Source organism: Eptatretus burgeri, chromosome 10 (genome assembly GCF_056783735.1).
Source record: "Eptatretus burgeri isolate ZD-2024b chromosome 10, Ebu_testis_v1, whole genome shotgun sequence".
Lineage (NCBI taxonomy): Eukaryota > Metazoa > Chordata > Myxini > Myxiniformes > Myxinidae > Eptatretus > Eptatretus burgeri.
In genome coordinates, this window is record NC_140970.1 from 42611127 (window position 1) to 42637603 (window position 26477).

The following is a 26477-nucleotide window of genomic DNA, read 5'->3' on the forward strand; positions in this document are numbered from 1 at the left end:
TTTTTTCATTTTTCTTTATTTTTGACAAAATTCCTGATTTCATGAAAACTCCTCCCATTTTTAAAATTGGATGGAGATTGTTGGTATTTATTTAAAGAAAAAAATTTTTTTCACAAAAATGTGGAGGCCCACATTTTGTGGAGGGCCTGGAGTACATGCTCCACTGGCTCCGCCTGAAATACGGCCCTTGTCCCTTCCGAGGTTACTCGGGGTACCAGCGACGTCACAATGATCTCACTGCCCTCAGTGGGGCATTTATTAAGGAGGAATTTCCTCCTCCCCATGGATGCCAACCTATGGTGAAGCAAAAACACAAAAACATTGTGCAGTACAGTGTATTCAATACAATTGCCAAATATGGGGACATGTTAATCATCAGTATTGCAACGTTTCTCAGGATAAGAAAAATCAGTTTCTATGACATCTTCTGAGCCACATCTACTATGCCGACTTCTTCTTTAAACGGTTCCAATTATTCCCATCTACTTGGTGGGAGGGGGGAGGTTAGAGGGGTAGGGGGATAGGGAGGGGCATCAGTCTGGGAACTGTTGTGGCCAATCTTTCATGAACCGGTTGGCCAGGCCGAATGTTCGACTCAAGGTGATTTGGGCAGGAATTTGTAATTTGTAATTTGTAATTTGTAATTTGTTCAAAATCCAGGAATAACTCACCAACTCTTCCTGAAGCATACGTGCCATCTTCATCGATCACTGCTGGAACCATGGGTCATCCAGTTTAATGTCCATCTGACAGACGACACACATTGAAGCCTCCCCCTGCATGGAACCACCAGGATGACAGTTTATAACTCGGTTGAGATTTGAACCAAAGATTTGCATTTTTTGCAGCGCTCTGCCGGCTCATATTCTGGAGCATATGCTGTTTCAATTTTCATTGAAGGCTCATAATTGTTCTTCCAGAGCATTTAATTTCAATATTGTTACTGAATTAACCAAAAATAGACATGACCATAAGCAGAAAATAAATGTGGGAATAGGTTTTTGACATGCAACACCCCATCGAAGAACAGGTCATGGTTGTTGCCTATATATGATGAAAGTGGAAGTAAGTGTCACGCAATTAGAAATGCGTAATATTGATGGCAGGAAAAGTATGAGAGGACAGAAAATGAGATGATGTCATTCTAAGACATTTACGGAAGGCTTTCAGAAGCTCCAAGATCTGTGGCAAGTACGAATAGACCCAGGCTACAGGCTTCAAAACATTTCTTTATGACTGTAAATAAATAACCTCACTTTTCTTTACAACGGTTGTGTCGACTTGAGAAAATAGGATGAACGCCGCACAGGTTTTGGGTCCAAATCTGGTTGAAAGCTGCAGTATTGAGGACTTGGATTCAAACCATCTGGAAACTGAGCTGTTGGATTATCAACAAAGCCCCAGCTGGCTCATTAAAGGCCTTCAGAGAAAAGGTAATCTGCCTTTTCCTTATTGCCTGGTCCCCCTGTGGTGCTTGTCCACACCCTTATAATGCCCCCCAGGACAGCTTGGAACGATACCAAACAATCTTTGGAAAGGCAGCGCCACTCCGAATGCCAAGAACCATGAAGATGTTGTACTGAAGGAAGTTAATGCAACGAAAACGCCAAATTAATGATGCATTAAGCACCATTGCTAAGGAACAATGGGTGGGGAGGTGGTTGGTGGTGTGGTTGGGGGGGGGATGGGGGGTGAGGCTAACTGAGGCCGTGTGTGTGTGTGTGTGTGTGTGTGTGTGTGTGTGTGTGTGTGTGTGTGTGTGTGTGTGTGTGTGTGTGTGTTCTTCCAGTGGCTGTTTTCCTCACCAGGCGCTTTTAACCTGTAGTTCTGCAATTCAAATAGTGAAACCTGTAATTCAAATAGTCTTTTAAACCTAATTTTCAATATTTAGACAAAAGAGTGGAAATTTCAAAATGGTGAACCATAATTGTTCTGTTCCTAAATGAAAATTGGACTCGTGGAAATATAGGAATACCAGAAATATCAGTGGAAGAGAGGAGTCGGGTTTATTCTCTTGTAGCCCCGGAACTAAACCAGAAATGAATATTTATAATGGTACTCACAGTCCACATAATTTCCACTCCCACCCCCCTCCCAAACATGATGAATGGGAACTATCACTAAACTTACCCTGTGTATTGACAAGCCCCAGACATGACCTTTCCGTTGGTGTTAAAAGGCACGAAGGTTTGGGTAGAACGTGCCAGTCTACGAACCTTCGGGCCTTTCATGGGCCCATATCATCTCGAGTTCTTGCAGTGAGGACTGCAAAAAGATATCAACTTTTTGGAGGAGTTGATCAAAATTTTCTCAAAATCTTTTGTTGTGCAGAGGTTCACCCCTTTCTCGCAGGTACGTTCCCAAGTATTTTTTTTTTTAGCTGTGTGAGCCGTTTCATGCTACAATCCTTATCTGGCACGCATCATACAAGTCCAGGCCACCCCGATGGACCTCGTTACTCGGGATTTCTGTGCATGCATGCTGAGCTATGGGAGGTGGATTACATCATTTTAAAAGTCATGTATTCATTGCTTTTTTAATGTAAACTCCACTCAATTTATAATGGAGCAATTGGTTAACTTTTTCAAGTTTGGTTTTGTTTCTTAATGATTTGTAATGTTGCACTGATGGGGGTCACCTGTTTATTACCTCCGCTACTGAAAGTGGGCAGAGGTTACGTTTTCACCCCTGTCTGTCTGTGAGCAGGATATTTCAAAAAGTTATTGGCACATTCGGACAAAATTTGCTGAACTGTGATGGTTGTCTCGCACCATGATGCTTTTGCGCATTATTACCTTCGCATTCTGCGAAAGGTTATGTTTTGGTCGGCGTGTATTTATTTATTTATTTATTTGTAATCTTGTGATTCGTATAACTCAAAAGGTATTAAACCGAATTGCATGAAATTTGGTGGGATGATTGGCTATTAGCCAGGAAGCATTCGATTAGATTTTGGGATCGTTCGGGTCAAAGGTCAAGGTCAAGGTCACGAAAAGGTCAAAATCGTCTTTTTACGATAACACGGTCAATTCTTATTCAATTTGCATGCAACTAACGCCAAAATGTTCAGAATTCAACGCCTCATCTTGTGATATGCAATATGACACAATGACGCCCATACTCTTGTTACCGGTTAGGGGTCAAAGGTCAGGGGGGTCACGACCTTGAAAAATATGTGGTTTTTATCATAACGCGGTCAATTCTTGTCCGCTTTACATGAACCCAGCACCAAAATGTTCAGAATTTAATGCCCAATCTTGTGACACAATGATGTCATAACACATGTCACCGGTTGGGGTAAAATGTCGGGGGGGCACGCCCTTGAAAAATATGTGGTTTTCGGCAAACTCAGTCAATTCTTATTTGATTTGCATGAAACCAGCATCAAACGAGATTACCTTCTCTTGTCGAAACGTTGTATTCACCGAGCTTGCGAGTGAAGACTCGCCAAAACGACGTGAGTTGATTGTTGTTTAGTCCGTAGCCCCCGAAAGTCGGGGGGGGGGTCATGACATTATAGATATGTGGTTTGTGTCATAAGACCATTCATATGAAACCAGTTCCCCACACTCATACCAAGAACAAAAAAGTAGTGGTGGTGAAGGTATGCTCTCTATGAGTGCCTGTTCTAGTTAATAATGAAATGGCATTGAAGTGTAAAATTATAGACAAAAGTGATTCCTTTAATTTTATTTATTCACTGGTTACAGAGCTACAAAACAGTATTTATAAAATAAACACACCCACAAATGGAAACGATTTCAGAGAGTAATAAGGGAGGCTGGTGGAGGCAAGGCCGGACCAGTTTAATCTGCTTATGAACGTTTTAAAATCTGCTTCAATGCAGCCTCGGAGACTTCTTTGTGAAGCGGATTTATATTTATTTTATCTGTTTATTTCAATTGTGATGTGTTTATTTTTAGCTGCCGCTGACCTTCCTCCATATTTTCTCAAAGCCTGGGAACCTAACCCCCATATTCCCATACAAAAATCAGTTTTAACTATCGCATTTTAAATATTGTGTCATTCTCCAGTAAGCCCCCCCCCCCCGCTCCCCGCAATATTTAAGGGCTTCTGTATAACACGGCATCTCAAAAAGTTATGGACGGATTTGGACAAAACTTGGTGGAGAGGTTTGATGTGTCACAAGGATGAACCAATTCGATTTTGCTGAAAATTTGGATTCGAGAATTTTTATTTTTATTTTTTAAAGTGATTTTTCATCATTGAGAGATGGGGGCAAAAACAATATATGGCAAGATATTTAAAAAAGTTGTGGACGAGTTATGACAAAACTATGTGGATGAGTTGGTTAGGTGACAAGAACAAGCTGATTCGATTTTGGTTCAGGGCTGGATCCAGATCCGCCCTTTCAGAGGGATACAAAAACCACAAAACGTAAACTCAATTCTGATTGGACGTTCTCGACTGATGCATCATCTCCCAACTATCTAGGTGGGAGGAGCCTATTTGGTACCTCCTCCCACCGAGGCCGTTGGGAGATGACGCATCAGTGGAGGATGTCCAATCATAATTGACTTTGTTGATAGTATAGGTGTCTATTAAAACGTAAACTGTTCAGCCTGGTGGGGATATTGGCTCTACCTAATACCTTCCTCGTGTACCTAACGAATCGATGTTCTATTACATCATTAATGTTTTGACAAAAAAAAAAAAATGTTGATGAAATATCTTGTTGAATAACGATGAGATAGAAATTAGCACAAGCCTCTTGTAAATTTAGTATTCTTTTTAGTAGAATCAGAGATTTATTTTTGCAATGAAGGTCGTGTAATAAATAAATAAGTATATTAAAGCAGTTTGAATCAAAATGTCTGGAAGGTTTGATTCCTGACCTAATAAACTGTCAGATGGGTATGTTGCAAACAGGTCTTTGCATTACAAAGTACATTGTCCCCTCAGATAACCGGGCGTAGTGGCGTGCGCCTGTAATCCGGCGACTCGGAGGCTTGGGTTCGAGGATCGCTTGAGGACGGGAGCTCTGCACTGGGCCGCCCTATGAGAGAGTGGAGGGCAGCCCGGAATCATGGCGAAACCCAATCCTTATCCCTGTGTCGTAAGAGGCGACCAGGGTTGCGTCAGGAAGGGCATCCGGCGTAAAACCTGTGCCAAATCAGTATGCGGATCATAACGGATGATCCGCTGTGGCGACCCCTAACGGGAGCAGTGAAAGACGAACAACAACAACAACATTGTCCCCTCAGATGGATTTTAAGCTGGGTGTCCCATCTGCTAACATTACTTGATGGATGCTAAAGTTTTTCACAAAGAGTTGGTGAGTTATCGCCGGTGTAGTGTCGTGGTAGAGATGCTTAGCAGGCATACACGAGCGGGGGAACAGTCGAGCCGGGCTGTGTTGCACAAGCGGGAGCGCGGGCGTACTTTGCCCACCACTCTCCTTTATTACGCACTCAGTACACACACGAGCCGTGGCGACTACGGCATCCACTACAACGCCTCAGGCGGCACGCACTCCTTATATCCCTGGCAGACACGATGACCACGCCGACCACTCCCCCACCACCATGCCCGCAGGCTATACCACACTCCTCACTCCTAAAACCATGATTATTAAATGATCACCATCATAATAAGCATAAGTAGCACGAAATACCACGGTATCAAAGCAGACAAGGTATAAAAAAGAAAACAGCAAAGTATAAAAGCACATCACATCATATAACGTGTGGATGCGAGCGAGTGAAGCAGCAACGGCCAGGTTCCGAAGACTGAGTTGCACAAAGCACCTACCAAACTCTGACCGCATTACCGATATGAAGCAGCAAGGCGAGAAGCACAGCAGCACTACGCAGCAAAAACGCCCCCAGGCAGCTCATGCTTACATGGCCTTTGGCGAGGTCGCGGCGACCTCCCGAGCAAACCTCCCCCGGCACCATCAAACTCCTCTGGCCCACAAGGCGGCACATATCCCCCAGGCAGACCTGAAGCAGATAAACATTCCGAGGCCGGGAGCCCGCTGTCTGGAAGCTGTGGCGCCAACGCCAGACCCGACTGACCTTGGGCGGGGGCGCTGAACAGCGCCGCTGGCTGGATGCAACCAATGCCCCACAACAACCCACGCACCACAATCAGTTGAGATTCCAACGCATGTCCAAACGGCCTTGAGCGAAAACAGAGAACTGCGCCCCAGGCGCCAGGCACGTCTGACCTTGCCGAAACCAGAGGTGGGGGTAACGCTAAACAGCGCATCAGCCCTGGCTCCGAGTCGATCTCCGAGACCCAGTTAGACAGTTGCAACTCCATTCAAACCACACTTCAACCACAGGCTCGTCATAAATCAATAAGAATATCGTTGGTACAATCGCAAACTCATTTTCTCGTACAGCACGTTCTTTCGATAACATCCCTGCACATGACAAAGCAACCACCCGCGGCCCGGGGCAATGGAAGGCCAACCAAACCTCTTTATTCGCCACCACCGCTCCCAAAGCCTCCACATCCCATTGATGATAATGCAAATCCCATCGATTGATCTCAGGCAAACCTACTCCCACACATGAACTGTCGGCATTTATTTCAACAACGTTAAACCGCATCACTCGAGCAATGAAAAAGAAATATGCAATGAACAGCAACCCATAACCTACATCACGAGTCCGTCTCTTGGTTGTCGACTCGATGTTGCGACCGGTGACTTCCTTTAACGCGACGGGCTCCCCGCAACCCGTTGAAGCTGCCCGAACAACACAGGCGCGCATTGCCTCATGAACACAGCCGAAGCGCGAGAGCCCATCGCGAGAGCTGGCACGGCTCCCGCTGCTCCCGAACCACACATCACCATTGCAGGCAGCAACGAACGGCCGCTCCCGTTGCATCGATGCGGCTCCCGCCGCCAGAACCTTGCCCTCGGAACTCGAAGACAGCATCGAAGGGAGCACCGGCACACCTGGAGGTACGAACTGGAGATCCAGCCCGAGGTGCGTCAACCAGCCCCGACCCAAGAGGACGGGCCCCTCCCCTCGCACCACAAACACCGAGAGTAGGGCGCTTCGACCCCGGTAGAGCACCGAGACGTCGGGCGCCGCAAGCGGCGCAATCGCTTCGCCGGTGTACGTGCGCGATGCGAGGGCAGCACAAGTGGACTCAACTCGACACCCGATCAGTGTCCCGCTCACTCCGACCTCCCCTGGCATCGGCCCTGTCACTATTGGACCAACTGAAACCAGGCTCAACATGGGCAGCATCAGTGCCCCGGTCACTTCAACCTCCCCTGCCACTGATCTTGTCACCTCCGGACCAATTGAAGGCAGGTCTAACACCGGCAGCATCTCCCGCTCCGGGTCGCTGGAATCTCCATGCCCAGGCTGCAAAACTCGATCCGAGGCGTTACCGTGTACTCCATGCACCGAACACCGTACCGGCAGTAGGTCTTGACCCGGGACGGAAGGATTGCTTCGCACACCGCCATCTATGACTGTAATGATGGGCGATGACTCTCGGCACACACACCGTAGACGTCCCCGAGTGCTCAGACCGCCGTCCGAGTGATCGCATTGCAACGCTCGTCGACGACCCGCGCCGAAGACCGAGCGCGCGGCCGTGCGCGCATGGAACATCGCGCTGACCTCCGGGTCATCTGCTGCGCACCGACCATCGAGACCCCGGACATTCCTCAGAGCTTGTGCGACGTCCAACGCCGCGTCCGAGCTGAACTGCGTGTCCTCGTTCTTTAGCCGTGGCCTTGCAGAAATCATTCCCCAGCTTTGTCGTGCCTCAATTAAACGAACACCGAGCGCGGCCGTTGCCCACTCGACGTGGCCGAAGTCGACTCCGACGAAGGCGGGCACGCGTCCGCGCGCCGTGCCCCAACTTCCTGTCATGCCTGAGCTGGCCGCGCTGGCGAGCCTCCTGGCTCCGGAGCCTGTGCGCGCGGCGAGCGAACCTGCGATACGCTCTTCGGGATGCGTACTCCCCCGGAACCTCGAACCGCGCGGGGTGCGTGGAGTTACTCGCCGCCGCTCCGAACCCAGCCAACTGCACACGCCGATCCGAACATCCTTGTCGAAAACGGGCATAAGTCCGTATTCCACCATCCTCGTCAGCCAACTGTAGTGTCGTGGTACAGATGCTTAGCAGGCAGACACGAGCGGGGGAACAGTCGAGCCAGGCTGTGTTGCACAAGCGGGAGCGCGGGCGTACTTTGCCCACCACTCTCCTTTATTACGCACTCAGTACACACACGAGCCGTGGCGACTACGGCATCCACTACAACGTCTCAGGCGGCGCGCACTCCTTATATCCCTGGCAGACACGATGACCACGCCGACCACTCCCCCACAACCATGCCCTGCCCCGCAGGCCCGCAGGCTATACCACAGCCGGCACCCTGAACAAATTACAAATTCCTGCCCCATGTCATCTGCCATATATCTAGTTCATGACAGATGTGGGTGAAAATCTTTCCCTGGCCAACTCCATAAGAAGGTGGGGATCAACGGGGGCTTTGAAATAGTCATCGTCGGAGGAGTAGTAGTTGTAGAGAATCGACTTTGAGTCAATTTGTTGTTAAACAAATCAGGGGATACCCTCCGCCAAATTTAAATGATAAACTGCACCATTTATGACCAAACCAGTCAAATGAGAGAAAAGTGTATTTCAGTCTGAAAACCCAAGCACATTATTTGTATATTCTTTCAGATAGCCTTTGATATTTAAGCTACCACACAGGCAAAAATGGTTCGGGTAAGAGATAGCTGTATCGGGAGCAGATCAGCCGTTTGGATGGAGAATTGATGAAAGAACAGCATCAAGAGGGCAGTAATTGGGAATCTGTCAAGATGGGAGTAGGTAAATGGTGGAGTAGCAGAAGGGTCACTTTTAGCAAGATTGTTCTTTTTAATTTTGATGATGGAGAATGAATTGAGTGATGATAATTAGTGGAGATGTTACAAAGATTGAAAGGGGGGGGATTGGGGTTGGGAGGGGTAAAGTAAACAGGGTTGCGAGTAGGCAGTGGTAGACAGTTTCGATGTTTCAGGGGAATGGGAAAATGAGTGGCAGATTAAATTTAATGTCGATAAAGATAAGGTTATAGGTATTGAGAGGAATCATAAAAACAGAGATTATTTTCTTAAAAGAGAAGGTTTAAAGAGAGTGGATCAGGAAAAGGATTTGGGGATAATATCAGACGGATTACTAAAGCAGTGAGCGCACCATCAACAGCAACAATTGTGGAAAATAGGAGGTTGCAATCTATTCAGATAGAAATTATGAATAAAACTAAAGATGCAGTACAGGCATTGCATAGAAGTCTGGTTAGGTCACATCTTACTATAATTCATCAAATGTCCGTCCGTCTGTCCGTCTGTTCCCAGGTACTGTAAAAACGGCTGAACCGATCGCAACCATTTTGTGGGTGTGTAATCCTAGGACTCCTTGGAGTAAAATAGGCAAAATAATTAATAATAAATATAACAACATGACCCCCTTGAATGCTCCCGTAGGGAGCGGGTGCTTCTCGTATTAAAAAAACTAGAAGTATTAAAAAGAAAAATTATTTAATACTTCTAGTATTAAAAAAACGAGAAGCACCCGCTCCCAACGGGGGCGGTCAAGGGGGTCATGTTATTATATTTATGATTAATTACTAGTACTGGCCCGTAGGGGTGTGCCCGTAGGTGAGTGCCAGTATGTGCAGCCCTCTCTCGCCCTCTCTCTCTCGCCCCCCTCTCTCGCCCCCTCTCTCGCCCCTCGCTCTCCCCCTCTCTTGCCCCCTCTCTCTCCCCCCTCTCTTGCCCCCTCTCTCTCCCCCTCTGTTGCCCCCCTCTCTCTCCCCCTCTCTCGCCCCCTCTCTCTCGCCCCCTCTCTCTCGCCCCCTCTCTCTCGCCCCCTCTCTCTCGCCCCCTCTCTCGCCCCCTCTCTCGCCCCCTCTCTCGCCCCTCTCTCACCCCTCTCTCCCCCTCTCTTGCCCCCTCTCTCTCCCCCTCTCTTTCCCCCCTCTCTTGCCCCGCTCTCTCTCCCCCTCTCTCTCTCCCTCTCTCTCCCCCCTCTCTTGCCCCCCTCTCTCCCTCCTAGTCTCACCCTTCCACCCTGGCAAGTTTCAATCAGATCGGGCCAGCGGTTGTCGAGAAACAGCGGTCGCAGACAAACAGACAGACAGAGACACACACACAGAGATTGCTGGAATTATAGATAGATTATGCCTATTTTGCTTCAAGGGGTCCCAGGATAACACACCCAAAAAATGGTTGCGATCGGTTCAGCCGTTTTTGCGGTACCTGGGAACAGACAGAAGGACAGACGGACATTTGGACATTTGGTGAATTATAGTAAAAAAAAAAAAAAGATGACAATTTTACTCCAAGGGGTCCCAGGATTACACACCCAAAAAATGGTTGCGATCGGTTCAGTCGTTTTGCGGTACCTGGGAAGAGACGGACGGACAGACAGACGGACATTTGGTGAATTTGAGTAAGATGCTCTACCAGTCAAAAGTTTTAGAACACCCCCATTTTTCAGTCTTTACTGAGAGTTAAGCAGTTCAAGTCCAGTGAATAACCTGAAATGGTACAAAGCTAAGCGGTAAACTGCCAGAGGTTAAAAAAAAAAGTTTGTCACCAAAAACTGAAAAATAATATAACTTTCAGAGTTGTTAAAAAGGCCCTTTTCAGGGAACAAGTAATGGGTTAGCAACTGCAGCTGTTCTGCAGCAATGGAAGTAAATTAAGCCTTGAAAGTTGATGCAAACAATTCCTACAGGTGTCCCAACTTTGGTTGATTAGTTACAAACCCTCCGTCTGTATAAAAGCAGTGTTGGAACAGACTGTGTTGCTGCACCCTCTGAAGCATTATTTGGACAATATTGCACTGAAGGAAGTAGTACATTGCTATCATAATGGCGAGAAAAAGACAATTAACAAAGGAGGACAGATAGACCATTATAACCCTTAATAGTGTAAGTCTTTCCTTTAGAGAAATTGCAAACGAAGCCAAGGTGTCAGTGAGTGCAGTTTCTTACACCATCAAAAGGCACTTGGAAACTGGAGGAAACTGACAGGAAGAGGTCTGGCAGACCCAAAGCCACAACACAATCAGAGGACAAGTTTCTGAGAGTCAACAGCTTGCGTGACAGGTGGCTCACAGGACAGCAGCTTCAAGCACAGCTTAACACTGGACGAAGTAAGGAAGTCTCAGTTTCAACTGTGAAGAGAAGACTTCGAGCTGCAGGTTTGACAGGTCGAGTGGCAGTAAGAAAGCCATTACGAAGATGGCAAAATAGGAAAAAGAGGCTTGCCTGGGCCATGAAGCACCACCAGTGGACTACTGAAAACTGGAAGAAGGTCTTATGGACCTAAGAATCAAAATTTGAAATCTTCGGTTCATCACGCAGGGATTTTGCACACCATCGAGTAGGTGGAAGGATGGTTACTCAGTGTGTGACACCAACTGTCAAACATGGAGGAGGAAGCGTGATGATCTGGGGCTCTTTTGCTGGATCCAGAGTCAGCGGCATGCACAGAGTGACTGGCACCCTGAACCAAAAGGGCTACCACAGCATTTTGCAGCCCCATGCAATACCCTCTGGTCTAGGCCTAGTTGGTCAGGGGTTCATCCTACAGCAAGATAACGACCCAAAAGATACCTCCAGGCTATGTCAGAACTACCTTAGAAGAAAAGAACAAGACGGTAGGCTTCAAATCATGGAATAGCCAGCGCAGTCTCTCGACTTAAACCCCATCGAGCTGGTTTGGGATGAACTGGACAGAAGGGTAAAAGCAAAGCAACCAACACGTGCAACACATTTGTGGGAACTTCTGCAACAGTGTTGGGAAGAACTTTCCGAACAATATTTCATTTCCATTGTAGAAAGAATGCCATGGGTATGTTCGGCTGTTATATCTGCAAAAGGTGGTTACTTTGATGAGTCAAAAATTTAGATTATATTAAATTTTGTTCATCAAAACGATTCCATGATTTATTTTTTTATCTGCAATTGTTTATTTGTTCTATGCATTAATTTCAGAGTACATTGTAACACTAAACTGCTTAAATTTCAGTAAAAACTGGAAAAATGGGGTGTTCTAAAACTTTTAACTGGTAGAGTACATAGTCGAGGCTCGTGGAAGAGGAAAACTGAACAGATCAGGAGAAAACAGGACAAAAGGAACAGCAAGGAGAGGGGGGGAACATCAACAGCATAGTTCAAGGGCAAGGTAGAGGCAGACTTGGGTAAACAATTGGTGTGGGGAGGAATCATGGGCAGGACAGGATGCATAAGGTGGACAAGATGGACACAGAAGGACCTCTCCGGAAGGAAAATTGGAAATTTGGAAGGAGGAGGGATTGGGGGTGGGGGTTAAACGAAGATAGAAAAGATCATGGTTTTGGATTGTGGATGATCTGAGATGGTGGTGTGAATAGCTGTCTTGAAGACCTGAGGGGAAGGATGACATTGAAGAGGATATGGAAGTTGTTTCCACAGGTGGTAAGATAGATGAACAAATGAGTGGAGGTGAGCAGTGCTCCTGCATTGAGGTAGTTTCACCAGAAGAGGGTTGATGGTGGACCGTGTGAACCCTGCAGAAACATGGGGGTGGAGGCAGGGACAAAGCACAGAAAGAGCAGAGGGTGCAAGACCAGAAAGGAGGCGATAGAAGACGGAGAGACAACCGACTTGTCTGCGATGGCAAAGTGATCGACCCATTGACTCAGCTTCATTACGGGAGATTCCATTAATCTTGAAGGGCTTGGTTTCCATAGCATCAAGCTGAGCAAGATGTGAGGCAAGGGAGCCAGCTGAGAGGGGAGAGCAGCACTCCATCAAGCTGCGGATGAATGCCTTGTCGGTGGATCGGAGTTCAGGTGTGCCAAGGAAGGCGGCTGGCTTTGGAGGCCAATTTAAAAATGTGGTTTGTCCAATAAACATTAGGGCTGATAGTGAAATGTGGATTAGTATAATGTGCTCAGTTTTTGTACAGAGAGAAAAAGAGAGAAGTGTGTGTGTGTGTGTGTGTGTGTGTGTGTGTGTGTGTGTGTGTGTGTGTGTGTGTGTGTGTGTGTGTGTTTTCTGGCTGTATGTCTATCCGGTGCCATAAGTTTTTTTTATCATTTGAAATTTTTCATCAAATTTTCAACAAAGCTTTATTATGAGAATATGGAGAAGACATTCATTATTTGATCAAAAGGTCAAAGTTCAATGTCATGAAATCATCGATTGTCATCCAGTTGACCTGAAATTTTAAGAATTTGCATATTGGGTCACTGAATTGGTTCACCAATCAAAAGCACGAAGCCGATTGTGTTTTTTTTTTAAAGATTAAAAATGTCAAGGTTGCATGAAGTCATCAATTTCCATCTGATTGACTTGAAATTTGAGCAGGGTTTGCATCTTGTGTCACTGAAGCCGATTGCTTTTGAGGTCAAAAAGTCAATGTCGCCTAAAATCAGTTTTTTGTACATTATATCGTTTGGCTGTTTTCGGCATGTTTAGCATCCTAAGAAAAACAAGTCCGAATACAAAGTGATGCAGACGGGCTTTGCATTTTCAGATGCTTTCTAGTTACTTCTGTTATGAGAAGCAGCCTTGGAAAAACGCCACGATAAGGTTTGTTATTAGAAGCACCCTTGTAGAAATATCACTATAACCTATCTATACATCTTAACACATATTTCACTCAAGGTGGAAAACCCCCTTTGGGGAGCAGGGTAAATGAAGTTCGTTACAACCTCCACCATGACACCCTTAGTCCTCATGTCAAGTTTGGCTGAGATTGCATAAGTAACTACCAAATGTATCACATTCAGATAGAAAGACAGACAGACACCAAATTGCATATTTTGAAACGGAGATGGGTAGAGCTGTAGTTTAGTGGGATAGCAAGGTGCAACTCCATTGATAACAGGGTTGAGGTGTCTAGGCTGTGAAGGTTATGTTTAGAAAGAACAGGCATTTTTACGTTAGAAAATAGATTCGGTTTGGATATGATGGAAATATCTGGGGTATTAAAAATGGATCGACAAAGTAGATTATTTTTCGGATGGAAATGGAGGATTAAGACAATGGAGCACGGCTTTCAGCTCGTTCTTCATTTGCATATTGGACTTGGTGTCACTTATGACTCCCACCTGCAGGTGTGCCCCGTTTTCTAAAGGTCGTGGTTGTTCTACTTATGCAGTGCCTCATATAGGTTAGGGTAGGAATTTTGTAATTTGTTTATGGTGCCGCCAATAGCTCTCCTACTCTTCAGAAAACATTGTAGGATTATTAACGCTCACTAACTAATGCCACTTGATCCCACCACGTCTTTTGCGACAACCGGCTTAACATCCATATGAGTGACGGTGCACTCAATGATAAATTGCTTTGCCTGCAAAAAACTAATCAGACAGTTTATTGTCGGGTCGGGAATCGACAGCTCAAAGGTAAATGAGGTATCACCTGTACCATCCAGCCAGATCTTGCTTTAGGTTTCAGAAAAGAGAGTAAGGACCCAGTTTCAGTGGGGATTTTTCTTTTTTTTACTCAGAGTAGTTAGTTTGCTTGGAAGAGTAGAGCGTGGAAGGACAGTTGACCAGTTTAATAGAGTATTAACAAAATCATTGAAGGTTGCCAGGGTAGATGTTAATAAGAAACGGTTGGAGCAAGTTGGCATGTATAGAGGTATTTATAAAGGTGTGGGGTGGGGGAGGTTGGTTGCTGAATGTGCATGCCATGGACATGCATGGACGGAAACCCATACATTTACTTCCAGTTGCTTTTCTGAGGCTATCAGGGTGCCTCTGCTAACAGCTTGGGGGTTAATTTGGACTGTGGAGGTATTTTATTGTGGTGCTGTATGTGACATGTCCAATGAAACCCATTCACAACCTACATTCCGAGTCTTGCCACCAGGAGTACCTAAAGTCCAAGCCTGGCAACCCTCAGAAGATGTTTCTGGAAATCCTCAACTCTGATTCAGCAAATGCATCAGACGACTTTGGCTCAGACATCCTAAGAACCTGCTCTGCTGCTCTTGCGCATCCTCTTTATGCCCTTTTCACCCTATAATTTCTCCGAGGTCATCTTCCATCTCATGGAAATCAGCCAACATCACCGCCTTTCACAAACAAGGAACAAACACCGATCTCCTCAACTACAGATTTGCAGACTTATTCATTCATCAGCAAAGTCATGAAATCCAATCATCGCAGTTGATGGAAAATCCTTCCTTTCTCCAACGACCACATCTGAGATCATCAATTCATATTCAGACCTGGTCACTCTCATTGGACATGCTGCTTATTCTCTCTCTCTCTCTCTCTCTCTCTCTCTCTCTCTCTCTCTTTCTCTTTCTCTCTCTCTCTCTCGCTGTCTCTCTTTCTCTTTCTCTTTCTCTCTCTCTCACTCTCTCACTCTCTCACTCTCTCACTCTCTCACTCTCTCACTCTCTCACTCTCTCACTCTCTCACTCTCTCACTCTCTCACTCTCACTCTCTGTCTCTCACTCCCTCTCTCTCCCTCTCACTCTCTCTCTCACTCTCTCACTCTCTCTCTCACTCTCTCTCTCACTCTCTCTCTCACTCTCTCTCTCACTCTCTCTCTCACTCTCTCTCTCTCACTCTCTCTCTCTCACTCTCTCTCTCTCACTCTCTCTCTCACTCTCTCTCTCACTCTCTCTCTCACTCTCTCTCTCTCACTCTCTCTCACACACACACACACACACACACACCCACACACACACACACACACACACACACACACACACAAGCCCTCAATGTCAGACATGAGATCACGTCGTCTCTCTTGACATATCTCGAGCTTTGATACAGTCTGACATCCCGCCTTGCTCTACAAACTCTCTACCCATGGCATCCAAGGCCAACTCCACACATGGCTTACTGACTTCCTCTCCTCGATGCCAAAGTGTGGTTCTCAACATAATCCTTTCATCTCTTCTCCATGTTAAGGGTGGAGTACCTCAATGCAGTAAAGGCTGGAGTACTCAAGTTGTAATTCAAGTTTCTTCTTCATACATTTAGTGTACTTTATGTATTTAAAAAAAAAATTCACTTTTGTTTGGTATCCAAAGTCGAGGCTCATGGAAGAGTGAAGTGACAAAGACTAGAAGGTAACACATCAAGTGTAGGACGTGCAATAATATGTGGGGATTAAACAATGGAATTAATGAATAGGAGGAGGCATTTAATAAATAAATGCAGATAAAATATGAGGAAAAAGAAAATACAGAAGCTTGGCTTCGAATGTAATGGTGAATATAAATGTTTCAACCGGTGAGAAAAGTTGAACAACCTCAAACAGACTATCCCTATTTAAAACAGGTGTTTATGTAAAGTGATAAGTGCATATAAATGTTAATGGATTACAATGGGTTTGGTCGATTAGAGGGTCCAGGAGTCCGAAAAGGATGGTCCAGAGATGGTGCACTTGCCTTAGAAATGTCTAGTCTGGGTTCGATTCCCGACCAATAATTATAAACTGTTGGACTGATGCTTCGCAGACAGGGAGAGTGTGCCATCCCTAGGATCACGAAGTATGTCATCCCTCGGATGGATGTCAAACCAGGTTTCATGTGGGATAAGGTGATACGTGACGGTGTTTCGTCCTTCGGATGGACATCTAGGTCAAGGACTCATCTGTTTGCGTTAGCTGGTGGACGTTCAATATCCTATGGCTGTTTGTTTGTTTGAAAAACTGAAGAAAGTCTTTCGTGAAGAGTCGGTGAGTTATCGCCGGCTTCCTGAACAAATTACCACATTTTTGACCCATCACTGGATGTCATCTTCAGGGACCGATTGTTTTATCAGTTGGGTTTTCAACTCCTTCCTGTGGAAGTATGCGGACATGGTCTGCAGTGCAACAAGTGGAAGAGCTGGCTGCAGAGATCAGCTTTATCAGCTGGTAATCTGAAGAAGCTGGACTGCAAACTAACTGGTATTGCAAACAAACTACTGCAACCTCCCTTCCCCAACCATTTTTTTTTAGCTATTTGCTCTCTTCTCGGAAACTACACACATGATTTTGATGAAACATCACCACAACATTCTTCACCAGTGAAGTACCAAAGTGTATCGACCGCATCACAATCTGCGCTCATTCGGGTTTACGAGGGGGTTTTTTGATCCCCCCCAAATAGGTATTTGCTTTCTTCTCTGAAACTACAAAAATGATTTTCATGAAACATCATCACAACATTCTTCACCCATGATGTACCAAAGTATATCGACTGCATCACAATCTGCGCTTATTAAGGGTGTCAACAGGGGGGGGGGTTTGACACCCCCCCCACTCCCAAATAGTTATTTGCTCTCTTCTCTGTAACTACACACACAATTTCGATGAAACTTGACCACAACCTTCATCACACATGTTGTCCCAAAGATTATCGACCACATCAAAGTCTGCACTCATTAAGGGGGTCTACGAGGAATTGGGTGAGGGTTGACTCCCAAAATAGGTATTTCTTCTCTTCTCCAAAACTACACACACGATTTTAATAAAACTTGAGCACAATATTCTTCACCCGTGATGTACCAAAATGTATTTGACTGCATCAAAATCTATGCTTATTTAGGGAGTCCATAGGGAGGTTTCTGCCCCCGCCCCCCCAACATAGGTATTTGCTCTCTTCTCCGAACTACACACAGAATTCCGATGAAACTTGATCACAAGTTTCATCATGCTTGATGTACCAAAGTTTGTTTGCGGCATTAAAAAATTGGGGTCGAAGGGGTATGTGGGGGTTTGAGTGACTGTTGCTCCTGATCCAGGTAAGCTTCAGGACAGGCGTTCCTATTTTTTTTAACTCCGCCACCGAAGGTGAAGGAGGTTATGTTTTCACCCCTTACTGTCTGTTTATCTGTCTGTCTGTCTGTTTGTTTGTTTGGTTGTGTACAGGATATTACAAAAAGTTGTGGACGGATCCGGATGAAATTTTGAGGACAGGTTCGGTATGTGACAACACAATCTTATTAGATTTTGTTGAAGATCCGGATCGGGATCCAACTACTATAATTTTTTTTAAGTGATTCTTCACCATTGAGAGTTCGGGCCAAAAACGATATATCATGCGATATCTCAAAAAGTTGTGCACGGATTCGGACGAAACTTAATGGACAGGTTGGGTGTGTCGCAAGGACGAATTGATTCAATTTTGGTCAAGATCCGGATCTGGATATGAGTATTGTTTAATTTTTTAAGTGATTCTTCACCATTGAGAGATAAGACCAAAACGATATGGTAATTTAAAGCATGATATTTAAAAAAATGTATTGGGCTGGATATGTTCTTGTGGATCAGGCATTACGTGGTGCGTGGCGGAGCTATGCGCTCCACCGAGTTCCCTTCTAGTTTACCATTGAGATTCAGTTTGTATGTCCAGGCCATAATATTTTCACCAATTGAGTTTTTGTCATCAAATCTTCAACAAACCTTTATTATGAGATTGTGGAAAACACAAATTAATAAAATGTACTTAAAAAAAAACTGTCATTTTCGGCAAGTTTAGTTTAGTTTGAGTACAAGGCAGACACGGACAGGCTTTGCATTTTCAGATGCTTTCTCGTTTGTCATTGGATTTGTACGGAACATGACCTTGTTTGACAAAAATAATAGAAACAAGCTGCTGGTGTGAGTAGAAGGCAAATGTCATCTTTGCAGCGTTTTCTCCAGTTTTGTGTATAGTGTTTACTTATCACGAGAGATTTACCAACTTAATTATAATCACTATCTGTTCTTTACAACAAAGTTTCCAAAGTCTGGATAAATTATTTATTTTCACATGGCTGTGAACATGGAACATACAGACAAACAAGACTAGGAATATAGTATACTCAGATATTCCAAGCATATCGTTCTTGGTCCAAAATGGCATTGAGCTGCAACATTAATATGGAAAGTGGATTATGGAACAGGAAATGCCAACGTGGCAACTCTATGATGTAATTACAATGGAGTCTCTTTAAACAACTGCTTTCAAATTGGAAACCATTAGATAATTGACTCTACTATAATTTAAAGAGGCTGACACAGGATGACTTAGAGGTGTGCACACTCACCTCTAAGCCGTCTAGCCTGGTTTTGAATCCCGACCCAGTTGTAAACTGTCATCCTGGTGTTTCACAGGCAGGGTGATTAATCTATGGATGTGCTGTCCTTCAGATTGATGTAAAACTGATGTCCCATCTGCAAGTATTAGTTGATGGAAGTTAAAAATCACACGGTGTCCTTAAAAATCCCAAGAGCAGACGAGCTATTGCCAGCACCCTGAACAAATTCCTACCCTAAGTACTGCTGGGAAGGCAATGGCAAACCACCCAGCATAACCCTTGCCAATAAACTGCTTTGGCAGTACTGTACCCATATTTGGGCAGAACCACAGAACACTGGAATAGCAATATGATTTTTTTTTTTTTACAAGGGTTTCAGGCTCTAGGCTCATGGAGGAGCGAAACAGCAAAGGACAGCAAGTTGGACACTGGAGAAGTATAGCAGGAGCCTGCATAGGGTTATTTCTTTGAAATGGAAACATTCATGTTGAACAAGCCGAGTGTTTGTAAACACATTCGGAAGCTCCATGACAGCTACGTAATAGCTCCAGCGGATAAGGCAGCTCATAATTTTGTTTTGGTTCGTAAAAAGTTTTATGTAGAAATTTCATCAAGAGAGTTAGGCATTGATACGATTACTTTCACTAGTATAGGAAATAGCACATAATATGTTCCTTGTCATAAATCACTCCAAGATATTATCTCTGAGCATCAGGAAGTTTTGGTTCATAATTTCGGTATTAAATGTAAAAGAGGTAAATGTTTGTATTCCAAGACTTTTCTGGATCCTTAAGCTTCATAAGAATAATAAACACTCAAGTTTTCATTGTTTCGATAAGCAGAAGTTTAAGGATGCTGTTACTTTAATTTAATTTAATACTTTTGTCTTTTTGTGGGATAATGATACAACAGGTTAAACATATTCCCATGGGTGGGAATTGCAGCGCCCTACTTGTGGACATTCTTCTAATTTTCTGTGAATTTTCATTTATGCAGAAACTGATGAAGGAGTAAAAATGAGGATTAGCTAAAATATTATCTCATACATGTCATTATATAGTTGATATTTGTGTGGTTAACTCTAATTTTTTTTGATAGGAAACTTCACATGATTTATCCAGATAGCCTGAATGCAAACTGGAGTGGTTGTGATTGCACAGTTGCTACATGTCTGGATGTGTTGGTTGGAGTTGGACAGAATGGTTGTAGTACAAGTGTATATCATAAAGTTGATGATTTCAGTTTCCCTGTAGTCTTGTACACCTTTCCATGTCGCAATGTACAAATTAAAATGGGTTATAATGTCTTTTCATCTCAGCTATTCAGATTTGCAAGACTTTGTTCAGTAAAGGATAATTTTGTGGAACGTGCTGAGGAGGATTTCTCCATCATGTTAAACAGAGGATATTTGGTTGATTGTTTGATCAGGTCTTGTGTGAGAATGTCTTTCGACTCCATCATCGCCTTGTATTTAAGTTTGGTTGGTTTTCGTGTAAACAAGTTCCGATTGTATTGCATGTGATATCAAAATAATGAATTAATTATTTTAGTGAGATAAATTCCTTAATTAATATTATTGATTAAATATAAATATTTACAGATGGTATGAAATAATGGAGGCATTAATAAAAAATAAAATAAATAAATATTATTTATTAAATGCATCTATACTAATAAAAGGCTGTGTGTGTGTGTGTGTGTGTGTGTGTGTGTGTGTGTGTGTGTGTGTGTGTGTGTGTGTGTGTGTGTGTGTGTGTGTGTGTGTGTGTGTGTGTGTGTGTGTGTGTGTGTGTGTGTGTGTGTGTTCTCTATAAATCCAAAACCATAAAACCGAGCAGTCTGAAACTTTGCTCACGAAGAAAACTCCAAGGAAGTGCAAGAGTTAAAATTGGGTGTTTGGGTTAATTAAAACACTCTTTTGAAGATAATTAACGGCATTATTTAATTATATCCTTCATCAGGCAATCCTCAGCCACATCACTCTCTGGATCTTAAGACGTTTCCTGGGTAGCCCTGCTGGGGTCTGAAGCCGCCATGTTTTTTGGCCTCCTCAACCATGCCTTGACTTGGAACAGGCCACAACGATTTCTTCACGATAAAGATTTTTTTCTCTTTCCTCACTCATATTATCGAATGCCTGTTCATCATAGCTATGAATCATTGTGTACATCACATTTGTAAGTACGATAAGTTTTCAAATTAGGAGCTTGGAGCGATTTAATGCATTACACGATTCAATTTTCCACGATCTTCTCTCACGGCCTTATTAAAGTATATCATCAAAATATTATTTCGGTTTTGAGGATCGGATATCGTCCGGACTAAATAAGTGTAGAAATCTGTCGTGAAATATTATAATTTAAAAGAACCTTTCGTCTTCAGTTGTCCCACTCCTCCTCCTGCCTATGGTTCACTGAAGCTTGTGGCGAGGCAGTTGCCCTGAAACAACTTGCCTTTGCTTCATGGAAAGCAAACCCAACTGAGGGTAATCGCACTTCCTTCCATAAAGCTCAGAACAAGTGTGTATCTACCCTCAGGAGAGCCAGAAAACAACATCTTTCTCAGCTCAAGTTTGTAGTCTCAAACCTCTGTCCCTCCTCCAAATCCTGGTGGTGTCTAATCAAATCAGTTTCTGGTGTATGTTCCCCCTCCATCCCCTCCCTTACCGACAATGCTGATAGGGCAAGTGAAAAGGCTGAATGCCTAAACTCAGTGTTTGCATCGAAATCTTGTATCCGAAACACATTGCTTTCTGTACCCACCTTACCCGAAGCATTAAACTTCTCTTTTTCTGCTGTTTGAAGAATTAAATTGAGTGAACAAAAAAATTTGGGAATGTAACAAAATTAACCAGCTTCATTGAGCTGCATGATTTAATGCATTCACCGCTCAACCTCACGCCCTGTCCCCCCTGAGGGACTGCCTATCCATAACATCCGCCAGATCTATGTCGATATTTTCAGAGGTTTCGTGAGGTACTCCAAAAGGAATAACAGCAAATCTGGTAAAAAACAAAACGGATGTTTTCAAATAAAGTTATAACATTTGCTCAGACCTCCAACTGATGCACCAGGTGACACTTGCACAGAGGAGCAGGCAAGATGGCGGGTAATCTGCAATGTTAATTTCACGGGCGAATGAACATTGCGATATCTACAGGGTTGTTCTGCATTAAACTGCAACTCTTTTGTGGGTGAAGTCATTTTATTTCATTAATTCATTTTATTTCATTAACTGCTGCGTGCGCGGTCAAGACGGGTTTCAAAGTTTAAAGGGATCCTTTATGGTATGGAACGACAGCCTGGCCAACCGTTCCTTATCAACCATTCAACTGGAGTGCTTGCATGAGTGCTTATGCCACTTGCTGAGCACCCATTTTTGACAGCAGTACCACGCTACATCATTCTAAGCGAATCGTTCACTCTGCGACGCTTTTGCCGTGCCACGTCATTCAGAGCGGGTGGTCATGCTTCATTACCCTGAGCGGGTGGTTATGCTCCATCACCTTGAGCGGGTGGTTCGTGCTCAGTCACCCTGAGTGGGTGGTTCGTGCTCCGTCACCCTGAGCGGGTGGTTTGTGCTCCGCCACCCTGAGTGGGTGTCTCGTCCTCGGTCACCCTGAGCGAGTGGTTTGTGCTCCGTCACCCCGAGCGAGTGGTCCGTGCTCCATCACCCCAAGTGAGTGGTCCGTGCTCCGTCACCCCGAGTGAGTGTTCCGTGCTCTGTCACCCCGAGCGAGTGGTCCGTGCTCCGTCACCCCGAGCGAGTGGTCCGTGCTCCGTCACACCGAGCCAGTGGTCCGTGCTCCGTCACCCCGAGCGAGTGGTCCGTGCTCTGTCACCCCGAGCGAGTGGTCCATGCTCTGTCACCCCGAGTGAGTGGTCAGTGCTCTGTCACCCGAGCGAGGGGTCTGTGCTCCGTCACCCCGAGTGAGTGGTCCGTGCTCCGTCACCCCGAGCGAGTGGTCCGTGCTCCGTCACCCCGAGCGAGTGGTGCATGCTCCGTCACCTCGAGCGAGTGGTCCGTGCTCCGTCACCTCGAGCGAGTGGTCCGTGCTCCGTCACCTCGAGCGAGTGGTCCGTGCTCCGTCACCCCGAGTGAGTGGTCCATGCTCCATCACCCCGAGTGAGTGGTCCATGCTCCCTCACCTAGAGTGAGTGGTCTGTGCTCTGTCACCCTGAACGAGTGGTCCGTGCTCCGTCACCCCGAGCGAGTGGTCCATGCTCCGTCACCCCGAGCGAGTGGTTCGTGCTCAGTCACCCCGAGTGAGTGGTCCATGCTACGTCACCCCAAGCGAGTGGTTCGTGCTCCGTCCCCCCTAGCTAGTGGTCCGTACTCTGTCACCCCGAGCGAGTGGTCCGTGCTCTGTCACCCCGAGCGAGTGGTCCGTGCTCCATCACCCCGAGCGAGTGACAAATGCAGGACTGAGTGACCCCGAATGCATGAAATTGCATCAAAGAAACATCAAAAAGCAAACATTTTCTGGGGGAGCATGCCCCCAGACCCCCCTAGAATTTTAAGCTGCTTCGTGCCCTCACTCGATACATTTGGGCTTGACAGGTCAACCTGAAGAGATGGCTCGCACAGCAGGGGCACCGAGAGCCAGAATGGGCCCAGAGGAAATACCAATTACTAAGTGTTGGTTCCCCTTTATCCAGGCCCCCCCCCCCTTTCTAAAAAAAAAAAAAAATTTCACAACCTATACGGAGATCTCCGTATTAGTTGTTGTCAGAAAGACATGCTGTGTTTGAGAGAAATTGGGGTGTCATTCACTTTTTCCAACATACAGATTCGTTTGACACATTTCATCCAGATGGAGGTGGAGTCAACACTCCTGTGTTCATTGACGTCATTACGTCATTACCGCGATTGTGATTATGTAAATTGTTCCCACTGGTTTATTTTGTTAAGGTAAGGGTTTAACGTCCACCAACTAACTAATACCGGCAGACGGAACAGCCATTTAACGTCCATCCAAGAGACAGCACACAAATTGATGAATCACCCTGCCTGTGAAACACCGGGATGACAGTTTATATCTGGGTCAGGATTCAAACCCAGGAGACACAGCTTTGAGGCGAGTATGCTGCCAGCACTGAAACATGCTGAAAATAAATAAATAAATCGTGAATCAGATTGCCATGATTGCTTTGATGAAACGTTCACAAATACAGTATGTACAAAATACAATGCATTCCATGTAAGTGTGATGACAACACAGTTGTAACCGATAATATTTCCAACAGAAGGTGAAAATGTAGATTAGAATTCGTTAAGTATTCAATGTATTGGAGTATGTTGTCAATTCGCCCAGCCCTTTTTATTTTATTTTTTTGCACCATCTTTTTAAACCCTTGAAACTGCCTTTGGTTCTCATGCAGGTCATAAGCTTTATGAGCTTACGGCAGGCCAGCCAGACAGCCTGGATGGTCCTAGCCATGATATGGTGTGCAACCACACCACTCCTCATGCTACCGCTATCCCTGGTCTTAAGCGGCCGCTACCGAGCATCATGCGCCACCATTTGGAGTCATTGTGCCACCCTGCTGGCATCCGATGAAGCAGACGAAGGTAATGGTTTTGACATAGATACATACAAGCAATTACATACACAGCAATAACTGCTATGTATGTGGTTCCTCGGTCACAGTGAAAGTGTTTTATGCAACCAATTATATCTGTGTTTGGGGAAATTTTAGTTGAAAATGTTCCATTCATGTGGCCACCTGCTTAACTTGACAACTGGTTCAAAATGGTTGCTATTTCATGACTTCAGTTCATAGGTGCTGTCCTGGTGACTGAATGTTGAACCCCGAGGCAAGTGGCATGCTATAATTCATAGTAGTGGTGCCTTGCAAAGCTGAAGAGTTGATTGTAAGTTGTTGTTTTTAAAAGAAAGCATTGACAGTCTTATATTGTGGAAGGACTATTATTTTCCTTTTTTAACACCTGTTCGTCAAAAAGAGCCTGCAAGTACTTCGTTTTCTTCTTCCTCTGCTTTTTTGCTGTAAATTTCTTCCACTGACAAAGTTGCCGGAGGCATTATGTTTTTGGGTTGTCCGTCCGTCCGTCTGTGCTAATTTTCTCTGTTTTCTCTGCAACCGCTTATCTGATTGACACAAAATTTACACCATAGGTGCAACTACTCATGTACATTGTTTTTATGATGAGTATGACATCATAGGTCATGTGGTGTGGCAGCCATGTTGGAAAAAATAAAAAACTTTGGACCTCTGTATCTCAAAAACCGCTACATGGAGAAAATGTAATCTTGGCACATGTCAAATACTCCACATGGGGAATGAGTTTGATGTTTTTTGATGATGTCATAGGTGGTTTCATTATGACATCATAATTGCATACGTCAAACACTTTAGCCGATCAGTATGAAATTTTTGAGGATCATCTAGGGCTAAATTGTATGGGAGGGAAAAATTGATGAAGTCATTGGTCACGTGGTTTGGCAGCTATATATTTTTTTTAACATAAAAACCTTCAAAAAAATCTTCTTTGCTGAAACGGCTGCACAGATCAAGGCAAAGCTTTACAGGTATGATTGCCTGCCTATCAATGACGAACAAAAAGTTCTCCACCTATGACATCATAGGTCACATGGATTGGTAGCTATGATTTTTTGAAGAATAAAACTTTTTAAAAATTCTTCTCCAGAACAACTTGACAGATTGAGGGGAAACTTCATCCACATGTTCCCCAAGCCTTGAGGATACCAGTGTGTTCACAAATAATTAATAAGTCACATGGTCTGGCAGCCATATTGGATTCAACGAAAATCTCAAAAAAAATTTTTTCTTGAACCGCTTCATCAATCGGCATGAAACATTGCAGTTAAGATCTGGTCATCATGGGGAATATAAATTTTTAAATTTCAACCTCTTCGGATACATGGTCTGGCAGTGAGAATTATTTAATATTTTGAATCTGGGTTCAGGGATTTAAATCAAGCTTGGTAAAGGTATGTGTCATGATGTAATAATGTGGGCAGTGGCATATCTGGTGGCATCGTAACATCGAATAGCCCCTTTCTAATTTTTCATGTCTTCTCCCTTGATGACATTCAAATCATAATGTTTGCAAACTTTTACTAGTTGTGACTTTAATATATTTATGGCCAATTTGATCCACATACGAAAATGTGATTTCGGATGGAAGATAATAAGAAAGACACGAAAATCTAAATAGTAATGATTACATGGTCAGAAATATCTATTTTGTGGGTTTTTTCTGTGATCTGCAGTGCCCTCCATAAGTATTAGAACAGTGAAGTCAAATGTGTTATTATTGCTATATACTCAAACAATTTGGATTTGAGATCAAAAGATGAATATGAGGCAAGAGTGCAGAATGTCAGCTTACATTTCTTGCTATTTATACATATATATGTTTTACTATTGTAGAACAATAGCAGTTTTTATGTTCAGTCCCCCCCAATT

General features: G+C 44.5%; 1 protein-coding gene across 3 annotated transcripts in view; it reads left to right on the top strand.

Annotated features, from left to right (window-relative positions):
* Positions 1–26477, top strand: part of LOC147018412 (putative G protein-coupled receptor 153) — a 128076-nt gene that overhangs the window by 54046 nt on the left and 47553 nt on the right. For all 3 annotated transcript variants that reach the window (XM_085898032.1, XM_085898030.1, XM_085898031.1), the window contains exon 3: positions 24408–24597. In XM_085898032.1, coding sequence (XP_085754158.1) covers positions 24408–24597 — 190 coding nt within the window. The remainder of the gene's footprint in view (positions 1–24407; positions 24598–26477) is intronic.